Consider the following 25,565-nt stretch of genomic DNA (forward strand, 5'->3'; position numbering starts at 1 on the left):
AGCTGGTTCTTCTGATAGCCTAATTCATTTACTTTAAACTTTTACGGTTTCTAAATAAATGCATTTAAAGGCTTTACATTTACCTAAAATTATTCCTCAGCTTTTTTTGCCTTTTTTTTTTTTTTTTTTTAAGAGACAGGGTCTTAACTCTTGTCACCCAGGCTGGAGTGCAATAGCACAATCAAAGCTCACTGTAACCTTGAACTCTTGGGCTTATTTTAGGTTTATCTGTAGTTTTGATATACAGTGCTTTTATCATCAGTTAACTTTTCATTATTTCATGATTTCCATTACTATTAATTGAGTTAACATTTTAGCACTATTCTGTATTGGCACCTTAGTAGGCTCTAAATATTACTAAGCTAAGAGAAAATTAAAACAAATCATCTTACCGGGGAAAGAGAAAAAATTCAATTTTTATTATTTATTTGAGACAGGCTGTCACCCAGGCTGGAGTGCAGTGACCTTATCTTGGTTCCCTGCAACCTCCGCCTTCCAGGTTCAAGTTATTCTGATGCCTCAGCCTTCTGAATAGCTGGAATTACAGGCATGTGCCACCACGTCCAGCTAATTTTTATATTTTTTAGTAGAGACAGAGTCTTGCCATGTTGGCCCAACTGGTCTTGAACTCCAGCCTCAAGTGATCTGCCCACCTTGGCCTCCCAAAGTGCTGGGATTACAGGTGTGAGCCACAGTGCCTGGCCCTCTATTTTTCTTTTATGTAAGATGAGCAAAAAGTGACTGGAGTATCTATAGGCTTGAGTCTTTTGGGTACAAGAGTATTTTATTTTTAGGCACAGTCTTGCTCTTACCTAGGCTGTAGTGCAATAGTGGGATCTTGGTTCACTGCAACCTCTGCCTCCTGGGTTTAAGAGAGGTGCCCACCACCATACCTGGCTAATTTTGTATGTTTTTTATAGAGATGGTTTTTCACCATGTTGGCCAGGCTGGTCTCAAACGCCTGATCTCAAGTGATCTACCCGCCCCAGCCAAAGTACTGGGATTACAGCCATGAGCCCCTGTGCCCAGCCCAGAACTATGTTTTCTAAAGGTCATAGTGCTCCATGTGAAAGCAGCTTACTCACCTGGCAAGAAAATGAAGCATAAAATGTTGGCAGACCAAGAGGCTGAGACGCCCCAACAGCAACATGCAAAGCCACTGGGTAAAATCTTGGTTTCTAAATCTCATTCTCCTAAAAGAAATCAGGGATTCTTATAGAAATGGCTGATTCTAGGACTGACACAGGGAAAATACAAGATATGTCTGTGGCATCTTGTGATGTCAGAAAGTAAGTGCTCTAAAAGCAAAAACATGGCCCGGCGTGGTGGCTCATGCCTGTAATCCAAGCACTTTGGAGGCCAAGGCGGGCGGATCACCTGAGGTCGGGAGTTCAAGACCAGTCTAACCAACATGGTGAAACCCTGTCTTTAAAAAAAAATAAAAAAAAAATAATTTAAAAAAAAAAAAAAAAAAAAAAAAAAGCATGAGGGAATGTCAAGAGATACATAAGACAACTTGAAAGAGCCCCTAATGGCTAAAGCTGGAATAATTTGAACAACACAATCATGTGCTATTGGATTATAGTTCAAAGTATGAAATATACATGAGCCCACACTGATATATAAACACATATATCCGTGTGTACATTTATACATACACATATATAAATACGTATGAGTGACTAAATAAACAAATGGAGAGGAGAGACATCTTCCTTGTTGGAAAATTCCAAATAATTTAAGTAGACACTTCCCACTCTAGAAAGAAAGTGAAGCTTAATTCTCTCCTACTCCCACCTCTCTTCCCAAGTGTGGGCTGGATTTAGTGACTTGCTTTCAAACAGACTAGAGTAAGAAAGGAAGGAAAGAAAAGTAACTCTAGAGTGGAGAAACCTGGCAAACACCAACCTAACCAAGTAAAGATATCACGTGAGTATCTTGCACTTGCTGATGTATGAGAAGAGTATATATACTCTTATATATATATATAATACATTTATATAGTATTTTAGTTTTTATTTCTTAGAGACAGGGTCTCATTCTGCTGCCCATGCTGAAATGCAGTGGCATGATCATAGCTCACTGCAGCCTTGATCTACTGGACTCATGATTCTCCTGCTTTAGCTTCCTGAGCAGCTGGGACTATAGGTGTGCATCACCATGCCTGGCTAATTTTTAAAGATTTTTGTACAGATGAAGGGACTCGCTGTATTGTCCAGGCTGGTCTTGACCTCCTGACTTCAAGTAATCCTCCTGCCTTGGTCTTCCAAAGAGCTGGGATTACAATATGAGGTTATTTTTATCCAAAATACATAACTTCACTTTAATCATGAGAAAAACACCAGACAAATACAAATTGACAGACATTCTACAAAATGTCTCACTATTACTCCTCAGAATTGTCAAGGTCATGAAAAACAAAGACCAAAAAACTGTCAAAGTCCAGAGGACACTAAGGAGATGGTGACTTGGATGCAATGTAGTATCCTGGATTGCATCCTGGACCAGAAAAGAGACATTGGTGAAAATCTAAATAAGTCAAGTTTAGTTAAAAGCAACATACTAAGGTTGGTTTCTTAGTTTTTACAAATGTCCTGTGGTAATATAAGATGTTATTATAAAGGAACTGGGTGAGGGGTATATGGAACTTCCTGTAAAATCTTCAACTTTTCTGTAAGTCTAAAATTATTTCAAAATAAAACAGTAACTGAAAAGCATTTGTCATATGAGTCTCTGTAGCTTGATATATAAATCATCTCATGATTTGGTAATACAGTGATACTAGGTTTCTTTTTAAGTCCCCAAATAATATTTTATGCCAGTGGGCATGTAGTTATCATGTCAATTCTAAGTCAATAGAAGTTAGAATTCTATTGACTCCCTACTTGGCCTGAGCCTGTAGTCCCAGCTACTCGGGAGGCTGTGGCAGGAGAATCCCTTTAACCCAAGAGGCGGAGGCTGCAGTGAGCCAAGATGGCGCCACTGCACTTCCACCTGGGCAACACAGTGAGAGTCTGTCTCAAAAAAAGAAAAATTCAAGAAAAAAAAAGCAAACAAAAAGTAATGCAAAATGTTACTCCCTACAAAATGGGGAATATAAAAGCATGTGCTAATGACACAGTTGAAACTGAAAAACTGGATTCCTCGAGAGGCGAAATTTTGCCCTGTTGCCCAGGCTGGAGTGTGATGGCATACTCTCAGCTCACTGCAACCTCCACCTCCTGAGTTGAAGTGATTCTCCTGCCTCAGCCTCCCAAGTAGCTGGGATTACAGGTGCCTGCCACCATGCCTTGCTAATTTTTATATTTTTGGTAGAGATGAGGTTTCACCATGTTGGCCAGGCTGGTCTGGAATTCCTGACCTCAGGTGATCCGCCTGCCTTGACGTCCCAAAGTGCTGGGATTACAGGCGTGAGCCACCGTGCCCAGCCTCTATAATTTTTTTTAAGGAATAAAACTTGAGTGATGAAAACAGGATATCCCCCCACCAACTTAGAATTCTATTGACTTAAAAGGAGCCATTTGAAACAAAAAGATAGGATGTCAAAAACTCCAGAGTAACTTATTTGGAGAGTGGTTTTAAAGCTGTCTTTGCATTTAATTGCTACAAACAGCCTAGAATAGATTTTGAAATATAATGGAAAAAAAGAAAAAAAAAGATCTACCAGAGTAATAAGGGCAGACACTTCTTAATGGGATAGGATGCTGATGCAGCATGTTAATAACCTCTAGCTTTCTGTTTTCATGAGGAATATGAGATCCATGAAAGCAGAGACTACTTTGGTCACTGTTATCCTATCTCCACTTAGTGCACAGTAGATGTTCAGTTAAATACTGGTTAAACAAAACAAGTTCATGATGCAGTTATGGGCTGGCTTATTGGCCTATGCAAGAACCCAAAATAAGTTTATTTTGAAAATTATCATGTTCCTTTGTTAGAAATGACAAAATGTTCATTTAAATTATTGAATAGCCATAAATTAACTGGTTAGAAAACAGGAATAAGCACCTTAATAAATGCACTAAAAGAGGCATTGGGCTGGGCGCAGTGGCTCACACCTGTAATCTCAGCACTTTGGGAGACCAAGGAGGGCAGATCAGGAGTTCGAGACCAGCCTGGCCAATATGGTGAAACCCCGTCTCTATTAAAAATACAAAAAAATGCTGGGCGTGGTGGCACATGCCTGTAATCCCAGCTTCTTGAGAGGCTGAGGCAGGAGAACTGCTTGAACTTGGGAGGTGGAGGTTGCAGTGAGCCGAGAGCATGTCACTGCACTCCAGCGTGGGTGACAGAGAGAAACTCCATCTGAAACAAAAACAAAATAAAACAAAACAGCATTGGACCTGTTTCCAAATTTGAAATTGGTGAAAGAGCTTTTGCTACAGCTTGAAGGAGTGCTGGCATAATGTTGGTAATGTCACCTAATACATTAAAATAAAAATTGCCAAACGCTATATTCCAGTAAAAAGACTAAAGAGGGTAACAATCTTGACAATGTTTTGCAGTTCGGTTGATATGATATGAGTCAATTATCTTACTTTGCTTATATTTTGTTATTAGGTATCTTTTCTAATCCTAGCAAACATTCTGTGTCCACAGCAACAAGATAGTCAAAGCTTATTTTGTAGTCTCTTCATCACGCTTCATGTTATAGGTGAGATTTCTAACATTATTTGTCATTGTACTAGAGATGTTTATATCTTAAGATGTTTTTCAACCCTTTAATTGTTCCTTCAAAAATATTTCTGTCTCTCCTCCATTCCTTACAGTTGTTAATATCTAAAATACTGATAAATAGGCTATCTCTACTACCTGAAATCCCTCCCTCATCAGACCCCTGCAAAAAACAGCTACTGATTCTCAAGATGCAGTCACCACCCTGTGTTCCCCCAAACTCCCCATCCCTCAACCCCTGTGAGTGCTACCAATACCTTCTAAACTTCTATCACTCAGAGGAGATTCCTTGATCATAATTGTCTCACTTTGATTCTGGAGGTTGTTAACTCAGTTGATCATAGAACCAGGTTGCTTCTCCCAACTGAGGGATCCCAGGCAAAGCCCGTGGTCAGGCCCCAAAATAGCTTTTCAGGTCCTATCTTTTATGGCTGATGCTGTCACATGCCTTTCAAAAGACTTTCAGGACTTGGTCCTTCAACAATAGTATTCTGTGGTGGTATGTACCTATAATCCCAGCTACTTGGGAGGGTGAGGCAGGCAGGAGGATGGCTTGAGCCTAGGAGTTAGAGGCTACAGTGAGCCATGATCAAGCCACTGCACTCCAATCTGGGTGACAAAGCAAGACCCTGTCTCAAAACAAAACAAAACAAAAGCAGCATACAGCAGGGGTCCCCAGCCCCTGGACCAAGGACAGGTACTGGTCCATGGCCTGTTAGAAACTGGGCTGCACAGCAGAAGGTGAGTGGTGGGTGAACAAGCATTTCCACCTGAGCTCCACCTGCTGTCAGATCAGCGACGGCATTAGATTCTCATAAGAGCACAAACTCTATTGTGAGCTGCACATGTAAGGGATCTATGTTGCGCATTGGGGACCACTGGCATACAGCATTCCACCACTTAAAAATGGCCTCTGTGGACTTACATAGTGGGATCTTATAATGTGTTCAACTACACTTCAGAAAAACATTTTATTGCTGTAGAAAATTTTGTTCTTGTGTTTCACAAGTCTTGCCAAGTCTCTTAATGTGGCTATTTTTTCAGAGATGGAAGCCGGCAGGAATCTCTTGTTACCCAGATACAAAAGACAAAGACCATTTATCTGGGAGTAATCTGGCTTTCTTCATCAATACATTTTGTAGGGTGATGGTCCACAAACAGCTCAAATGGAAAACCATCTGTAGAGACTGCAACTCTAGGGTTAGAAAGGGTAGGAAACTTAGAAAGCACAGCACTCCAATATCTGTAGGAGAAGCAGAGGCCAAAGCAGAGGTGCACAGTTAGCTTTATACTCACCAGAATGGCTTGAATGAGGTTGGAGGTGGCAGACAGTGTGATTTTCATACATAGTATTGGTTTGGTTTTAAATCCCACCTCTACATTTGTAAAAGTATAACATAGCTTTTGGTTTTATTCATTCTTTAGAAGACATCTTTGGGTTTCTTAAGCATTGCAGGCAATTGATGGAAGATTTTAAAATCAGTGGTAGTGACAGTCTCAAAGTGAATTAGTGTCCTAAGTCTGGATACATATAGTGGAAAACTTAGTCATCTAAATGACTTCCCTGAGGTTTGCTGTCCTGAATGCATTTCTAGTTAGTGTTGGAAATAAGTTTTACTGAACTCCCAGAGGGGCATTCCCACCCAAGCATAGTGCCCTCCTTACCCACAAAGTAACTTGCCTTTTCAGCGAGTAGAGACATATACATACATACATGTGCACGCACATACAAGTGCACACGCGCGCACACACACTCACTTTCTCGTTTTATCTCTCTCCCCTCAGGAGTGATTTGAATTAGACAATAAATAGCCAGAGAGCACCCCCAGGAATGGGAACACATGCAGCAGCTGTCCAAAGGAGAAGTCACTTTACTTTCTTTTAAACTTGCAATGTTTGTCTTTATTTTGTTCTTTATATTTTCAAAGTGAAAAGAAATAGTATTGAGTCAATTTCTTTTTGTTTTTTTAAATATTTGTTCTATGTATTTACAAGCCTTAAAGTTGCTCTAAAGATTTCAAAATTATTAAGAGTACTTTGACCAGGGTAGCACTTATTTTTTTAAAACAATTCTTGGAGTTCTGTGGTCCACAGCATTTCCTTCTGTTTCAATGTTATGTATGTTTTGATTACTATTGTGATTTTTAAATTTTTCTGAAGCAAGCTGAGAGGCAGGCAGAAAGATTTGATGCCAAAAAAAAAAATCTTTCTTACCTTGTTCACCCCAAACTTTCTCAAATCTGAACTAAATGCTCTACCTTAAAACAAACATGAGGTGCATCTGAAGGGGAGGGAAATTTATTTCTCTGCTTTTCTATTATACAAGTTGTTTACAGAAACTGCAAATTAAAAAATTACACTGACATTTGCAGTCCTTAAAATAAATTAAAAGTTCTCAACATTTTTTTTTTGCTAAACATTTTTTTAAAGTATGAGTCCTTGTTTAAAAAGAAAAGATTAAAACAGAAAATATTTTCTATAAATAATACATGTATTTTGGTTTTAGTGCTCCCGCCCTAAGGTTTGAAGTTTACTTTTTCCAGTACCTTTTTCCTCCATGATCACCTTTTTTTCTCTTTTCCCTCTCCCACTCGTGCACACGTGGGGGTTTCTGCGAGAATTGGCCTTGCTGCACTGTGATTGGCGAAGACGTGAAACTTTTTAAAAAAATACTTAAATTGTTTCTTTTGTTTCGTTTTGTGTATTTGAAGTTTTAGTTATCTTCGGACTCCTCTTCTGCTTCCCGCAGCCACGTGAAGAATGCCGTGACAGATTTCAGGGCCACTCCCTTCCCATTCTGCTCTGCAGGGTCCTTGCTGCTCTCCCATTTGTAGAAGGCATCCTCGGAGATCACCTCCTCATCATACAGGCAATCAAAAAACATCCGCAACAAATCTGCAAGGAGGGTGAAAATAAACTATAAGCTTTGGGACACTGTAGTTATGAGGAAAAGAATGTATTTCAAAATAATGAATGACTGAATAAATGCATATTAGTTCCTCCAGAAAAAAGCAATAATGGCAATTCATCATACTTGCTCTTGATAGTAGAAACAGCCCAACAACTGGTTTAAATAAGAGGGAAAAAAGATTGAAGCAGTCTAAATTATATTTTATTCCTATTATTTTGTTCAATTTGAACTTTTTTTTTTTTTTTTTGAGAGACAATCTATCTCTGTCCCCAGGCTGGAGTGCAGTGGTGCAATCTTGGCTCACTGCAACCTCCACCTCCTGGATTTAAGCAATTTCCCTGCCTTGGCCTCCCAAGTACCTGGGATTACAGGCGCCCACCACCACACTCAACTAATTTTTATATTTTTAGTAGAGACAGGGTTTCACCATGTTGGCCAGACTGGTGTCAAACTCCTGACCTCAGGTGATCCGCCTGCTTTGGCCTCCCCCAGTGCTGAGATTACAGGCGTGAGCCACCGCGCCTGGCCCTATTTGAACTATTTTCTGATCCTTGTGAAGCTGTTTCATATGATGTTTATCCCAACCTAAACACTACAAAATTTAAATATGAGTAGATTTTTACTTTCTTTTTACTATTTTCTGCATTGAAAGTTTACTGTATTATTTTTACAAATGGGGGGGCAGGTGGAAAGGCAGGATATGCTTTTTCTTCCCTGTAATGTTGTTTTAAAAATGAAGAGGTAATCATTCACATGGAAAACATGGGTAAAGGATTTATCCAGTGAAACTATACCTGTTATTTATATTTTAAATGTCCAAACTATCTGTGTGATTTTAATTCTCGGTTTTACTCTCATAGTAAAACCGAGAATTATAGTTATCAAGATAAGAAGTTATTATCTTATTAGTTATTATAGTCAGCTCTCTGATCATTTATATTAATGGAGGGAGGCAGTAGAATAAACAATAAATGTGAATCAATATTAGGTTTATCATAAGTCATAATAACCTTTGTTTTTTGAGATGGGGTTTTGCTCTTTTTTCCCAGGCTTAAGTGCAATGGCATGATCTTGGCTCACTGAAACCTCTGCCTCCTAGGTTCTAGTGATTCTCCTGCCTCAGCCTCCCCAGTAGCTGGGACTACAGGTGCGAGCCACTGTGCCCAGCTAATTTTTTGTATGTTTAGTAGAGATGAGGTTTCACCATGTTGACCAGGCTGGTCTCTAACTCCTGACTTCAGGTGATCCGCCTGCCTTGGCCTCCTAAAGTGCTGGGATTACAGGCGTAAGCCACTGCGCCTGGCCCATATTTAAAAAGATTTATCTTTGTAATTATATTAATCAAGGTAATATTATCAAATTCTCTGATTCACAGTAGATTGTCTTTTCAATTACATTATAAGGATAATTTGTTTTGATCTTTTCCTTTATCTCCCAGAGCAATTCAGCAGGACTATGAAAGAAGGAATTTTATAAAACCGAAAATAAGGAAGTACACCAAAGAACTACCTCAGTGCTATCTCTAATAGCTATGTACTGCCCACTTTCACAAATTTCAACTGAATTTTCAAGATGTAATAAAAATGCTTAGTTAATGCTAAGTATCACTAAGATTTAAGTGTACAGGTTACTTTGTTTCATTAGCCAAGAATTAATTATAACAACTAAAAAACTATTCTGAAACTTCTTAGTAAATACACCATGGTAAATATACTATACTTAGGGTCTTTGTTGGTTGTCTAAAGATTCTAGAGTATCATCTTCAACATCATTAACCATTTTCATGCCCTAGATCTGCGTTGTCCAATATAGAAGACACTAGCCAATTGTGGGATATTTAAATTTAAAGTCAATAATTCAGTTCCTAAGTCACAACAGATACATAATTGCCACATGTGGCTCATGGTTACCATACTCAATGGTATGGATATACTTCCATCATTGTAGAAAGTTTTATTAGGCCTGCCCTAGAATGGGGATGAAATAACCTAATCTAAACAGTTTTCTTGTTGTGATTTTTTCATACAAGTATATAACAAGTTCAGATTTTTTTTTTTTTAAGACGGAATCTTGCTCTATTTGCCCAGGCTGGAGTGCAGTGGTGTGATCTTGGCTCACTGCAACCTCCACCTCCCAGGTTCAAGCGGTTCTCATGCCTCAGCTTCCCTAGTAGCTGGAACTACAGGCATGCACCACCACACCCAGATAATTTTTGTATTTTTAGTGGAGATGGAGTTTCACCATGTTGGCCAGGTTGGTCTTGAACTCTTGACCTCAAGTGATCTGCCCATTGTGGCCTCCCAAAGTGCTAGGATTACAGGCACGAGCCACTGTACCTGGCCAAATTCAGATTTATTAAAGTTAGTTATATGTGTTTTTGTTATTAGTGATTCTTTTATTGTCCATTGTTCAAACCCTACATCATCTTTGAAGTCCTGGCTTGGATAAATCTCGTTCACTGGATGGATTAACTGTAACATGAGATAAACTTACTGGCAGGTTGATCAAGTTTTACTACTGATGCTTGTAGTGCATAAAGTGCTTGCAGTTCCTTCTCTGTATCTGAGTCTAGGTACTTGAGTAAGATCGGCACTCTCTGCTTGATAACAGCAGTGTCCACTCTGAAGGTAGAACAGTCGGCTAAAGGTGATAGAAGAACTAGGAATTACATTTAAGGAGTTAACACAGAATTATCTTTAATTTTCTTTTTCTTTTCCTTTTTTTGAGGCAGTCTCCCTCCATTGCTCAGGCTGGAGTGCAATGGAGCAATCTCGACTCGCTGCAACCTCTGCCTCCCAGGTTCAAGCAAGTCTCCTGTCTCAGATGCCCAAGTAACTGGGACTACAGGCACCCACCACCAAGCCTGGCTAATTTTTTTGTGTATTTTTAGTAGAGACAGGGTTTCACCATATCAGTCAGCCTGTCTCCAACTCCTGACCTCAGGCGATCCACCTGCCTCAGCCTCCCAAAGTGCTGGGATTACAGGCATGAGACACTGCGCCCGGCCTCTTTCTTTTTATTCTTTTTTAGTTTTTTTAAAATAATAGAGACGGGGTCTCACTACATTGCCCAGGCTGGTCTTGAACTCCTGGGCTCAAGCATTCCTTCTGCCTTGGCCTCCCAAAGTGCTGGGATTACAAGCATGAGCCACTGTACCTGGCTCATTTTCAATTTTTTGAGTACAAATGACTCATGTGGCTCTACAAGAGAAGAGGAGGCAAGAAGGTCTAAGGCAAATAAAATGCAAAATGTTATGAAATTATTAATGAGACATTCTCTCACAAATAATAAAAAACATGGAGGGGGATGTATTTTGAATGCTGGTTTCCCTCAGGAGTAGTACACACAATTATTTTTAATTATAATGAAACAATGACAGTGGTTTCAGTGGTTTTTTTTTTTTTTTTTTTTTTTTTTGAGATGGGAGGCTTGCTCTTCACCCAGACTGGAGTACAAGGTGGGGGTCTCAGCTCACTGCAACCTCTGCTTCCTGGGTTCAAAAGATTCTCCTACCTCAGCCTCCCAAGTAGCTGGGACTGCAGGTGCCCACCACCACATCTGGCTAATTTTTGTATTTTTAGTAGAGATGGGGTTTCACTCTGTTGGCCTGGCTGGTCTCAAACTGCGGACCTTGTGATCCACCTGCCTTGGACTTCCAAAGTGCTGGGATTACAGGCATGAGCCACCACGCCTGGCCAACAGTGGTTTTATGACAAACTACAAAAACAAAATTAATCAAATGTCTTTATTATAAAAAAAAGTGAGGTGATAGATATGTTAATTAAGTAGATTCAATCGGCCGGGCACGGTGGCTCAAGCCTGTAATCCCAGCACTTTGGGAGGCCGAGGCGGGTGGATCACGAGGTCAACAGATAGAGACCATTCTGGTCAACAAGGTGAAACCTTGTCTCTACTAAAAATACAAAAATTAGCTGGGCATGGTGGCACGTGCCTGTCGTCCCAGCTACTCGGGAGGCTGAGGCAGGAGAATTGCTTGAACCCAGGAGGTGGAGGTTGCGGTGAGCCGAGATCGTGCCATTGCACTCCAGCCTGGGCAACAACAGCAAAACTCCATCTCAAAAAAAAAAAAAAAATTAAATTCAATCATTCCACATTGGATATATATATCAAAACATCACGTTGTACCTCATAAACATATACAATTAAGATTTGTCAATCAGAAATAAATGAAACATAAAGTAGGAATTTCAAGTGAGTACTTTAAAAAAAGCAACATGAAAAAAGCAACATTAGAAAAGGAAATTAAAGTGACACAAAGAAATCTTTTCAGAAGGGTAAAATAATTTGAACCATTTGTTATTACTAGGATAAAAACTAACTGTGGCAGTGCCAGATAATGTACCTCATCTAGGCCTTTTGAGGGAAAGGAATGATAAAAGGGGCTGAGAAATGAAAAGCATCCTCAGTGCCAAGACACATCAGGATTTATATTACCTGTAAGTTATCGCTGAGACACAATTTTGTTTTTAAAAGCAGATTTTGTGCTGGGCATTGTGGCTCATGCTTGTAATCCCAGCTACTCAGGAAGCTGAGGTGATAGGATAGCTTAAGCTCAGAAGTTCATGTCCAGCCTGGGCAACATAGCGACCCCTTGTCTCAAGAAAACAGAAACCAAACAGCTTTTGGACTTCTCAACACTAATTTTAAAACACCAAAGTATTATCATGGTTCTATGGATACTGAAAATGATTTTTAAAAATTTCATGAAGACTTTCTACTTAGCTTTGATAATTTATCTCATTAAAGAACACTGAAAATAAATTCACTGAAAAAAATTACAATTCTGAAACAAAATTAAGTGGCAGGAAGCTATCTTCTAAAATAATACGGACAGCTGAAATTCTGAGACACCTTTTGTGCTGATGACTTTTTTTCTCATTTCAGTGATGGAAATGTGAATTTCTACCTGAAACTAAAGAGATGTCTTCATTGAATAATGTTAAATATTGTATACAGCTTGGGATATTTAGGATTTCTACTGACCCTAATCCTATCCATTTTAACAATTCAGAAATCAATAAAATTCTTATCATATAAAGTCAACAAAGAACAGGAGAAACTGTTGGTATTTTTTTTCCTTCATATATGTACTTACATAAAATAACTTTTTTGATGAGAATACCCCTATACTAATAATTAGGTCAAGAATATTCAACCCATTCATTACAATTCATGATTGGAAGGAGGAGGCAGCCTTGAATGTTAAAGGTAAAAAGGTGAAGGAAAATCTACACACAATTGTAGTAAAAAACAACGCAAGAGCATGCAAGGTATGCGGTAGCTGTTTAGATCTGGGTTCTCTGTAGGCAGACATGCTTGAGACAACCAGGCATCACAGACAGAAAGGGCAGTGCACAGAAAAGTATGCTACATAGGGCAAGCTTTGAAAACAATGTAAAATCAAACTGTATACTTAGTAGTTGACATAATGGGGATTTCCGATGTTATGAGCTGCCTTCAGAAATGTTACTTACCTATAATAGCTGCTTTACAAACAGCAGTCATTAAAGCTCTAAGGAATGTCGGTGAACTCATCTGGCTTTCGTCTAGATTAGCCTGAAGCCAAAAACAAACAAAACAATTAAAGATACCCTTGCTCAACCAGACATAGAGGCTCATGCTGATAATCCCAACACTTCCAGAAGCCGAGATAGGAGGATCACTTGAGGCTAGGAGTTGAGACCAGTCTGGGCAATATAGTGAGACCCTGTCTCTACAAAAAAAAAAAAAAAAAAAAAAAAAAAAAAAAAAGCTGGGCATGGTGGCACATGCCTGTGTACCCAGCTACCTGGGAGACTAAGATGAGAGAATTACTTGATCCCAAGAGTTCATGGCTGCAGTGAGCTATGGCTGCACCACTGCACTCCAGCCTGGGTGACAGAGTGAGACCTTGTCTCAAAAAAACAAAAAACAGGCCGGGTGGGTGTGATGGCTCATGCCTGTAATCCCAGCACTTTAGGATGCTAAAGAGGATGGATCACTTGAGGTCAGGAGTTCGAGACCAGCCTGGCCAACACAGTGAAACCCTGTCTCTACTAAAAATACAAAAATTAGCTATGCCCAGTGGCGGGTAGAGGCTGAGGCAGGAGAATTGTTTGAATGCGGAGGTGGAGGCTGCAGTGAGCCGAGATCACGCCACTGCATTCCAGCCTTGGCAACAAGAGCAAAACTCCATCTCAAAAAAACAAACAAAAAAAATACCTTTGCATACCAGAGAAATTATCCCCTGAAAATCAGGACCAATCTGGCACTAAGAACAGACAAGTCACATTTTTGCACATTCTTGTTAAAATTAAATGTCCAATTCATTGAAAAATAATTTGGCTATTGCCAGTTCTATATACAAATGTTTGAATTAGCAGTATTTAGTTTTTCAGGGTCCTTCTCACTGCCTATCCTCTACTCATTCAATTACACCGTGTTATGTACTTGTACATTTCAAAGTATAACCACTTAAAAACATTTTATTCCTCAATAAAAAATCCATATGAAAATAATCTACTCAATCTATAAAAGAACGACACCACAACTGCAGTGTATTTTAATGACTACTTACTCAGAAGTATGTAACTATTTTTACATGTGCCAACACTGCTTTTTCATCTTAATTTTAATGTGAATTAGAGGTTAATCTCAAGCATTACTTAACCCCTTAAGTGGTGAAAAAATTGTTACTCTTTCTAAGGATGGCAAAAAAAAAATAGCATTTAAAAACTAATTTCATTAAGGTTAAAAACTCATGAAGTGAACAGATAGGTATGTGACTTGAGGGGATCCCACAAGAATCTTTCCTGTAGAAGTATCAGGGAAGGTGACATAGTATTCATACCTCTACCCAGTCAAAGATCTGTTCATCATTCGCTTTGTCCTCAATAATGAGTTTTTCGAGTCGCTTATTTAGCTCTTCAGCAGACAGTTCTTTCTTTGAAAGTGCTTCAGAGGAACAGGGACTGTCAGACTCTATGAAGTCCAAATTCTGAAACGTAAAAGGCGGAACATATTAACATATTAATATAATTCTATGTTATTATCATCCTGAGAGAACAAAGTCATAGGTTATATCTTCTCTTTTACATGGAATTAAAATGATCAGCAGAAGTTATTTTTATGTTTGTAGTTTTTTTGTTGTTGTTGTTTGTTTTTGAGACAGGGTCTTGCTCTGTTGCAAAGGCTGGAGTACAATGGCTCAATCTTGGCTCACTGCAACCTCCACATCATGGGCTCAAGCAATCCTCCCACCTCATCCTCATGAGTAGCTGGGACCCCAGACTTACATCACCATACTTGGCTATTTTTTTGTATTTTTATTAGAGAAGGTGTCTTGCCATGATGCCTAGGCTGGTCTTGAACTCCTGAGCTCAAACGATCCACCCTCCTCGGCCTCCCAAAGTGCTGGGATTACAGGCAGGACTCACCATGCCCAATGTGTTTGTATTACAGTTTTGAAAGACTGTCAGTCCATTATCCTCCTGAATATTTTTCCAACTTCTCATGCTGTGTATCTTAAAAGGAAGGAAATAAACTCCCTATAATTATCTCCAGGCTATGCTTACATGCAAATAATCTTGAGCTTCAATCTTGCTCTTGACTGTGACATAGCTCTTTAAGGCAGAAGAGGAGCCCTAGAAAAGGGTACAATTTTACTCCCTGTCTGCAACCTATGGTTTAATATTAGTATTGGTACTCAGCAGCTTTCAAAACTCTATAGTTTTGCCTTTGTTAAGTCATGACCATTTTGAATATAAGTATGAGAAATGATGCTATAATTGTTTAGCACTTAGATATGTAGTTTTATAAAATCTCTAATCAGGCTGGGTGCAGTGACTCATGCCAGTAATCCCAGCACTTTGGGAGGCCAAGGCAGGAGGACTGCTTGAGTCCAGGAGTTTGAGACCAGCCTGGGCAACATGGCAAAACTCCATCTCTACCAAAAAAAAAAAAAAATACAAAAATTATCTGGGTATTGTGGCATGTGCCTGTGGTCCCAGCTACTCGGGAGGCTGAGATGGAGGATTGCTTAAGCATGGGAGGCCGAGGCTGCAGTGAGCTGTGATTGTGCCACTATACTCCAGCCTGGCAATAGGGCGAGACCCTGTCTCAGTAAGAAAAAAAAATCTATAATCAAAATTATTCATCATTTTCAAGGGACTAAAGCAATGAGGTATATAGGTATGCCTTGCTTTATGTAACTGCACCATACAAAAACCATAAAGATGAAAATATTAAAGATTATTCACATTAGGTATTCTCTAATGCCCTTGAATACTCTGGTATACCCTACCCCCAATCCACAAAGTGAAAACCACTATCTTGAATTCTGTCATCTGATTGTTCCGTTTCTACCACTTACGTAGCAGCTCTAAATGATATTTCCTGATAAGGTTTTATTATTTACTTATTTTTCAGTCGGGGTCTCACTATGTTGCCAGGTTGGACTTGAACTCTGGGGCTCAAAGATACTCCTGCCTCAGCCTCTTGAGCAACTAAGGCTAGTGTGCACCACCACACCCAGCTCCATAAGGTTTTAGAAACATGACTCAATATTACAGTTTTTTCTGATTCAGTATTGGTTAACTATACATCCAATCCATGACTCTCCAATATATGCAAAAAAGCACAACATGAAGCATAAGCTCTTTAAGCAAAGTGAAAGTCAGGATACAGACCAAGATTTTTTCAACCTCATTTTTCAAACTATACTCTAAACGTTTTTATTTATTCATTTTATTTTATGTGTGTGTGTGTGTGTGTGTGTGTGTGTGTGTGTGTGTGTGTGTGTGTATGCATATGTATTTTATTATTTCCCTTTTTTTTCCTTTAAACTGAAGTCTTATATTTATTCAGACAGGGTCTTGCTCTTTCACCCAAGTTAGAGTGCAGTGGCACTATTATGGCTCAATGCAGCCTTGACCTCCTGGGCCAAGTGATCCTTAGCAAACTAATGCAGGAACAGAAAACCAAATACTGCATATTCTCACTTATAGGTGGGAGCTAAATAATGAGAACACATGGACACATAGAGGGGAACAACACACACTGGAACCAATCAGAGGGCAGAGGTTGGGAGGAGGGAGAGGAAAAAGAACTATAGGTACCAGGCTTAACTTATGGGTGACAAAACAATCTGTACAACAAACCGCCACAACACAAGTTTATTTATATGACAAGCCTGAAAACGTACCCCTCACCTTAAAATAAAAATTAAATTTAAAAAAGAGAGAAAGAGGCCGGGCATGGTGGCTCACGCCTGTAATCCCAACACTTTGGGAGGCCGAGGCGGGTGGATCACGAGGTCAAGAGATCGAGACCAACCTAGCCAACATAGTGAAACCCTGTCTCTACTAAAATATAAAAATTAGCTGGGCATGGTGGCGCACGTCTGTAGTCCCAGCTGCTCTGGAGGCTGAGGCAGGAGAATTGCTTGAACCCAGGAGGCGGAGGTTGCAGTGAGCCGACATTGCGCCACTGTACTCCAGCCTGGCACCTGGCGACAGAGCGAGACTCTGTCTCAAAAAAAAAAAAAAAAAAAAAAGAGAGAGAGAAAGAGACAGGGAGAGGGAGGAGAGAGGAGAGAGGAAAGAAGAAGAGAGAGAGATGTGAAAGAGAAGTGGGGGGAGGGTGGGGTGGAGGGAGGGAGGTATACTACTGATGGCAGTGGCTGCTGCCAACATGCTGGCTGTAGCAGGGAGGCGCAGCTGGGACTGCACACTGCTTGGAGCAGGTGGGAACCCTGCCCCTTCTGAGTTGGGATGGGAGTTCCCTGTGCTGCTACAGCCACCCAAACTGCAGCTGTGGATCCGAGCCTCTCTGTGCTCTTGGGGGAGCTGGGAACAGGCAGAATCTCCCCTCCCAGGTGCTGTCGCAGCTGCCAGACCCGTGGCTGCAGACCTGGGCCTCCCACTCCACAAAGCAGGCAGGAGCCGGAACAAGTGGGAACCCCGCCTCTTCTGAGTTCGTGGGGTGGGAGCTCTGGGGTGCAGCTGTGGCGGCCCTCCCAGGCATATAGAACCTGAGTGTCTCTGCAACCTACACTCTTGGGTGCCCTAAGAAGGATCCCTTGTCCCTGCAGGCTCAGGGGTATCTGCTCCCCGATCTTGGATCAGGGTAGGGACCAAGCCCCAGGGCCATGAATGGCAGCAGGAGACAGAGTCCTGGGTGGAAGGTGGCAGGGTCCCCAGTAAGGACCCACCCTCACACAAGGGAGGGCCTGAAGGCTGGGCTGTCAGTCCAGCAGACTGCAGTGGGGACTCATGGTGCCTCTTCCCGGCCCACCCATGGCCACCTATGGACCAATTGACTTGTACTTCCTCCCCTCTAAGGTCCATAAACGCCCCGGGCTCAGCCAGAGCAGGGCAATAGATGGCTAGAGGACGAAGAAGACAGAGAGGCAATGGGAGGACCAGCTGCAGAGAGGAGTATCTTCTCTGCTGAGAGCTGCAAAGACCACCTGCCAGCAGAGAGGAGCTCCCCTCTCCACTGAGAGCTTCAGAGAGACCTGCAGAAATGTCCAAATGACCTGCCTGTGGAGAGGAGCTATCCTCTCCAGAGCCTCCTCTCTGCAGAGAGCTGAACACTCCATGGGACAACCTGCCTACTAGAGAGGAGCTACCCACTCCTCGGAGCTGTTCTAACAGTAAATAAAACTGTTCTTCACTTTTCACTTGCTTGCGTACCTCACTCTTCCTGGATGTATGACAGGAACGCGGGCAAAGGTGCCAGGGCCACAGAGGTTTCTGGCCAAAAAAACTGACACCCCAGAGATCCTGTAACACTACTGTTTAAATACTTTTGATAGTCACAGCCTCAAAAGCTACTTTAGCTTGAAATGGTTGAAATAACGGCCAGCCCCAGCACTGGCCTCTGTCAACTGCCACGCAGATTAAAAGACACAACCCCAATCCTTGGAAAATTAAGTCCTTATTCAACCTGGCACCAGGAAGCTGCACCAGAAATGGTGTGATACCAGTTTCCTAGCTGTCTGACACAGGGCTGGATGTTGGCAGGTTCTATGCAAAATTCCCAAATTCACTAAAATTTATCAGACTCTTTTTTCATCATGCACTCCCCTGGTGTTGATAATGCACGTATTTAACCAGACTCCACAGTTCCAAGACAGTTGGCTCTAACAGATCTTGCCAGTTCAATAGTTGTAGTGGAGGGACTGATTCCTGGAGCTTCCTACTTCACCATCTCCCCTATTATCTATACATCAATTTTCAAATATTAAACCAACCTTACGTTTCTGGGATAAACCCTACCTTATGTTTTTTTATTTTTCCAAGATGGAGTCTTGCTCTGTTGCCCAGAGGTGGAGTGCAATGATGTGATCTCGGCTCACTGCAACCTCCGCCTCCCAGGTTCAAGTAATTCTCCTGCCTCAGCCTCCCGAGTAGCTGGGATTACAGGCATGTGCCACTATGCCTTGCTAAATTTTGTATTTTTAGTAGAGATGAGGTTTCACCAAGTTGGTGAGACTGGTCTCAAACTCCTGACCTCATGATCCTTGGCCTCCCAAAGTGCTGGGATTACAGGCGAGAGCTACCGCACCTAGCCAACCCTACATTATAATGTATTACTCTTTTTATATATTGTTGGATTTGATTTTCTAAAATTGCATTGGGAATTTTTTCTCAATGTTTATGAGGCATATTAATCTATAGATTTTTGAAATGTCTTTGGTTTTGGTATCAGACTAATGCTGGCCTCATAGAAGTACTCTCTTCTTTTCAATATTCTGGAATAGTTGTAGAATTCTTTTGATTAAGCCTGGAGTTGTTTTATGGGAACATTTTAAATTACAAATTCAATCTCTTTAATAGATATGCAGGTTATCCGTCTCTTGAGATAGCTCTAGCAGTCTGTATTTTTTTTTTTTGAGACAGAGTCTCACTCTGTCGCCAGGCACTAGGCTGGAGTGCAATGGCACAATCTTGGCTCACTGCAACCTCCGCCTCCCGGGTTCAAGCAATTCTCCTGCCTCAGCCTCCCGAGCAGCTGGGACTACAGGCGCATGCCACCATGACCAGCTAATTTTTGTATTTTTAGTAGAGACAGGGTTTCACCATGTTGGCCAGGATGTTCTCAATCTCTTGACCTTGTGATCCGCCCGCCTCAGCCTCCCAAAGTGCTGGGGTTACAGGCCTGAGCCACCACGCCCTAGCCTAGTAGTCTGTATCTTTTAAGAAATTTGTGACCAGGCACGGTGGCTCGCGCCTGTAATCCCAGCACTTTGCAAGGCCAAGGCAGGTGGATCACTTGACGTCGGAAGTTCGAGACCAGCCCGACTAACATGGTGAAACCTTATCTCTACTAAAAATACAAAATTAGCCAGGTGTGGTGGTGCATGCCTGTAATCCCAGCTACTTGGGAGGCTGAGGCAGGAGAATCCCTAGAACCTGGGAGGCAGAGGTTGCAGTGACCAAGATCGAGCCCTTGCACTCCAGCATGGGCAACAAGAGTGAAACTGCGACTCAAAAAAAATAAAACGAAAAAGAAATTTATTCATCCCACCTAGATTCAGTTATTTATTTTTGAAGACAGGGTCTCACTCTGCTGTCTAGGCTGGGGTGTAGTGGCATGATTACAGCTCACTGTAGCGCTGTCCTTCTGGGCTCAAGTGGTCCTCCCACCTCAGCCTCTCGAGTAGCTAGGATTACAGGCATGTACCACCATGCCTGGCTTATTTTTGTATTTTTTGTAAAGGTGGGGTTTCACCATGTTTCACAGGCTGGTCTTGAACTCCTGGGCTCAAGTGATTTGCCTGCCTTGGCGTCTCAAAGTGCTGGATTATAGGCATGACCTACCATGCCTGGCTGGTGTATTTACTGACATAAAGATTATTCATAAAATTTCCCCACCCACTTTTACGTATAGAATCTATGGTGATGTTACCTCTTTCATTCCAGATATTAGTAATATGTACCTTCTTTTCAAACTTTTTTTCCTGATCAATCTGGCTAGAGGTTTATCAATTTTGTCTTCTCAAAGAACCAGCTTTTTTTTTTTTTTTTTTTTTTTTTTTGAGATGAAGTCTCAGCCTCTTGCCCAGGCTGGAGTGCAATGGCATGATCTTGGCTCACTGCAACGTCTGCCTCCTGGAGAACCAGCTTTTGATTTCACTGGTTTTTCTCTAAAAAGTCTTCTATTTCATTGATTTATGATATAATGTTTATTATTTCCTTTATTCTATTTACTTGAAGCTCTTATTTTTTCTTATTTATTTATTTATTTATTTAGTGACAGGATCCTGCTCCGTTGCCTGCGCTGGTCTCTAGAGCTCCTGGGCTCTAGCAATCCTCCTGTCTTGGCCTCCCAAAGTGTTGGGATTATTATAGGCATGAGCCATTGCACTTGGCCTTATTTTTCTAATTTCTTAAGGTTGGAGCTGAGGTCATTGATTTAGAGCCTTTCTTCTTTTCTATATATCGATAACATGTTGTGCTTTGGTTTTTATTCAGTTAAAAATGTTTTTACTATCCTTTTTGATTTCTTCTTTGACCCATGCATTTGTAGAACTATGTTATTAACTGTCTCAATATGCATTGCCCTAACTCTTAAAGGTTAGTTTAGCTGCACAGGGAATTCTACATTTACTGCTAGTTTCTCAGCATTCTAAGATTATTCTACCATCTTCTGGCTTTCATGGTTGCTATTGCAAAGTCTCTTTTTTTGTGTGCATAATTTTTTGAGAGGTGGCAGGTAGGTAATGTGATTCTTCTTTCCAGCTTCTTTAAAACCTTCATTTGTCTTTGATATCATGCAGTTTCACTAAAATATAATTATCCTGTTTGGCATATATAGGCTTTCATTATGGATTTGTGTATTTTATCAGTTATAGAAGTCTCAACTACCGTCTCTTCAAATATTGCCTCTTCTCCATTCAGTCTAATTTGCCTTCTGGGACTCCAATTAGATAGGTTAGACATTCTCTCATTCTTTCCTCCAAATCTCCTAACATATCTTAGATAACTACTTACTACTTTTGTTGTGTGTGTGTGTGTGGCATTTTTAAAATTTGTTTCTGTGTTCTTGCAACAGGCCCTCACTCTGTCTCTTAGGCTGGAGTGCAGTGGTGTGATGGTTTCTCACTGCAGCCTTAAACTCCCAGCCTCTTGTGATCCTTCCGCCTCAGTTTCTCGAGTAACTTAGGACTACAGGTGCACCAATCCACCCAGCTAATTTTTTTTTAGTAGAGACAGGTCTCACTATGTTGTCAAGCCTGATCTCCAGCTCCTGGCTTCAACAGATTCTCTTGCCTCAGCTTCCCAAAGTGCTGGGATTAAAGGCATAAGCCACTGCACCAAACCTTTTTTTTTTTCAAATCTCTTTAGCCATTTGGACTAGTCTTATTTGCTCATTTTTGTGATTCCTTCTCTTTAATATAGTGTTATTTTATACTCTGAATGATAATTACATTACCTCAACTCCATGGGGTCTAAATCTACTACATACTGTCTGTTTACTTTTATGTTTACTTCTTTCATTGTAGGTTAAATGAACACCAAGTGTCAACTTATATATTTAGATAACGTTATGTCTGTAGAAAATAAGGAGACCTAAGCTGAGGATGTTTCTCCAAAGAGCATTTTGATTTGCTTCTTCTGGGAGCCGAGGTGATACTGAACTGGGACTAAATCAACTTTTTTCATGATATCTGGCAGTATTTGTAATAGTATCTTCCCATTGGGCTGTATGTCCTTTGGACAATATGCCCTTCACATGTAATTACTATTCACAGTTCAGGTTTCATGTCTGGCTTTTCTCCATCACTAATTCTTTTTGTCCATTTGGAGGAAATTACTTCCACCTCTTCTGAGTTCAGCAACACATCAGAAGTTATGCTTCATACAGGTTCTTATTGCTGTGGCAAGAATACTCTTCAGTGTTCTAGACTACAACCAAAAAGAAAGCTAATCCCTAGCAACCTAATATAATGTCTTTCTCCAGAACAATATACTTACTTTAAAGTCATTTTCAGATTGTATTCTTGTTCTCTTTTTACCTACAGTGATTTTTTTTTTCTCTTTATTCCTGATTTGGTTGGCTGTCTTAGCTTTAGTTTTCCTCATGTGTTTTAGGATTTTGATTTTTCAATAATGTTTTAAGAGAGTTTTGTTTTCTTTCTGTTACTTTTCTTGATCTAATTTGTTTTATGGTTACCTCAACCTAACAGCTCACAAATCCTCCTGTAGGACCAGATTATACTGACCATGAGGTCTTCTGCTTTGTGGATTTCTGGATCTAGTTACCAAGTCAGTAAGCAGGTTAGCTAAGGTTCTGGCTATAATAAGCTGCATCTATTTCCTTGCACTTAATTTATCTGTGCAGTTTCAAGCTACAAGCTTGTCTCTAATCTTCTGCCTTACAAGGGTAATACTAGTCCCCATTCCCCACAGAGGCATTTCTGGCTGCTTCAGTGTGCCGTCAGACCCAGAAATCAAGAGGCAGCTTTGGCCCTGGCACACTGCTTTATTTGTCAACTTCAATTTTGCTTCCTGTAGCTTGTTTTTCTACAGTTTGCTAAATCTTTTACATTTTATTTATTTAAATACCAATTATCTAGACCAGGCATAGTGGCTCACGCCTGTAATCCCAGCACTTTGGGAGGCTGAGGCAGGGGATCACCTATGGTCAGGAGTTCGAGACCAGCCTGACCACCATGGAGAAACAGTCTCTACTAAAAGTACAAAATTAGCCAGGTATGGTGGTGCATGCCTGTAATCCCAGCTACTCGGGAGGCTAAGACAGGAGAATCGCTTGAATCTGGGAGGTGGCAGTTGCGGTAAGCCGAGATCACGCCATTGCACTCCAGCCTGGGTAACAAGAGTAAAATTCCATCTCAAAAAGGGAGGGAGGGAGGGAGGGAGAGAGAGGAAGGAAGGAAAGATCAATCATCTAATGACCACAACACAGTTAGAGTGGCTTTAAAAGCATGAACTTAAAATGACATCTTTCCTGAGATTCCTATTTTGATGTAATTTTAATGACTAGAATACTAAGGAAATTATCTTCATTTCCTCTAAATACTATCAAACAGCAAAACACAAGCCTTGCTCTTACCTGCTCCAAAAGAAAATTATGTACATCTTCTCCTTCTGGTAAAAAGTCCTTCCAGCTGAGGTCGGCCTCCCTCCATAAGGCTCCCACTTTCTTATGGCTCTAAAATAGAGATATACCCATCCATTTACTTTCACAGTGGAAGAACAAATAGGGGGAAAAAAAATGATTTGCCTGAAGTCAAGAGTACAGAACCCAAAAAGCTGAAAAGTCGAAACTTTTCCAGTGGTCATATTGGTGCACACCTGTAGTCCTAGCTACTTGGGAGGCTGAGGTGGGAGGATAGTTTTCACCCAGGAATGTGAGTCTAGCCCAGGCAACACACACAGCAAGACCTCAGTCTCAAAAACAAACAAACTTTTCCTCACTGATAAAAAGTTAATCTCTTAGGACTTGTTACTTTCAAACTAAGATGTCTCAATGTACATAAATATAATAGTAAATAAGTACAGCTGCTTAAGGTTAAATAGTTCATTTATCAGGTGATTGGGGAGCTACAAGCTGGTAATTTGGGATTTATAAATATAAACATCAAAAAGAGTCCAATACATAGAGTTTATAAATTTCACACTGTGTCTTTTCCTAGATAGCTCTGTATGTATCTCCTGTTAAAGCCACTGAAGGGCCAGGTGCCATGGCTTATGCCTGTAATCCCAGCACTTTGGGAGGCAGAGATGGGTGGATCACGAGGTCAGGAGTTCAAGACCAGCCTGGCCAAGATGGTGAAACCCCACCTCTAAAAATATATATATAAATAAATTAAAAAGCCACTGAAGAAGCCTTACTAGACTCCCTCTTCATAATAGACCACAGTGATGCCACCTGATATAAGGATGCTTAAGGCAATTGTTGCTCCTGAACTAGGAATGAGAAGTGTTTCAAGGTCAAGAAGCACAAGGCTGAGCCCAAGAAAGACAATAAAGAAGAGCTGTTGTCAGGTAGAAAACATGAAGAGGTACAAGTCCACTACCTGAAGAAAGTCACAGTGACAAAGGAAAATGCCAGGTTGGAGGCTGCAGTTGTCATCTGAGAGCCATGTATTAATTACTTCATAGAGTACCTTGTCCAAGGCATAGCTGAAAATTTAACGGAACCAGAATTTGAACTCAGGCATCTGGCTCCAAAGCTTATACTCTTTGAGAATTTAGTTTTATTTAGAAGCAGGAATGTGCTGTTTCTACAAATAAAAGTAAGAATACCAGTTTTATTTCTATTTATTATTATATTTTGAGACAGTCTTGCTCTGTTGTCCAGGCTGGAGTGCAGTGGCACAATCTTGGCTCACCGCAACCTCTGCCTCCCAGGTTCAAGCAATTCTCTGCCTCAGCCTCAAAGTAGCTGGGATTACAGATGCCTTCCACCATGCTTGGCTAATTTTTGTATTTTTAGTAGAGATAGGATTTCACCATGTTGGCCAAGCTGGTCTCCAACTCCTGACCTCAAGTGATCCAACCACCTTGGCCTCCCAAAGTGCTGGGATTACAGGTGTGAACCACTGCACTGGCCAGAATGTGAGTTTTAAATAAGTACTAAAGTCAAGTAGGTTGGAGAGGAGGAAATTTTGGACATAAAAACTAGGGTTCAGTAAAAATTTTAGTGCCATTAAGCAAGAATAGTATTAGCAAATAATCAACTAGAACTAGAGACCCGGATATTTAGTGCAACTGTTTATGAATAACGACCACAAAAATGGGATACAGAAGGACTTGTGTATCAGAGGGAGGAATGAAACGCTGGCTTTTAAAAAAATCAATGCTTACAAAACATTAAAACCTATCATCCAATGTCTTTGGCTCAGGCGCAAGTCAGTCAGAAATCACTCCAGAATCATCATTTCTGAGTTCTATTTTGTTTTGACATTTGTCATCTTAGACATTTCATTCCACTTGTGATACCACAACAC

At 40.7% G+C, this 25,565-nt stretch overlaps 1 protein-coding gene across 15 annotated transcripts in view; it reads right to left on the reverse strand.

The window, feature by feature from the left end:
• Nucleotides 1-6,553: 6,553 nt before the first annotated feature.
• Nucleotides 6,554-25,565, reverse strand: part of EIF4G3 (eukaryotic translation initiation factor 4 gamma 3) — a 206,002-nt gene continuing 186,990 nt past the window's right edge. For 14 of the 15 annotated variants that reach the window (XM_032301186.1, XM_032301185.1, XM_032301194.1 and 11 more), the window contains 5 exons: nucleotides 23,666-23,764; nucleotides 14,436-14,582; nucleotides 13,081-13,162; nucleotides 10,079-10,225; nucleotides 6,554-7,569 (listed from right to left, as the gene is read on the reverse strand). In XM_032301186.1, coding sequence (XP_032157077.1) covers nucleotides 7,388-7,569; nucleotides 10,079-10,225; nucleotides 13,081-13,162; nucleotides 14,436-14,582; nucleotides 23,666-23,764 — 657 coding nt within the window. In that variant the 3' untranslated portion in view covers nucleotides 6,554-7,387. The remainder of the gene's footprint in view (nucleotides 7,570-10,078; nucleotides 10,226-13,080; nucleotides 13,163-14,435; nucleotides 14,583-23,665; nucleotides 23,765-25,565) is intronic. The other variant, XM_032301197.1, reaches the window with a different exon arrangement.

This window comes from Sapajus apella, unplaced genomic scaffold, assembly GCF_009761245.1.
Source record: "Sapajus apella isolate SASKATOON/1434 unplaced genomic scaffold, GSC_monkey_1.0 scaffold43, whole genome shotgun sequence".
Classification (NCBI taxonomy): Eukaryota; Metazoa; Chordata; class Mammalia; order Primates; family Cebidae; genus Sapajus; species Sapajus apella.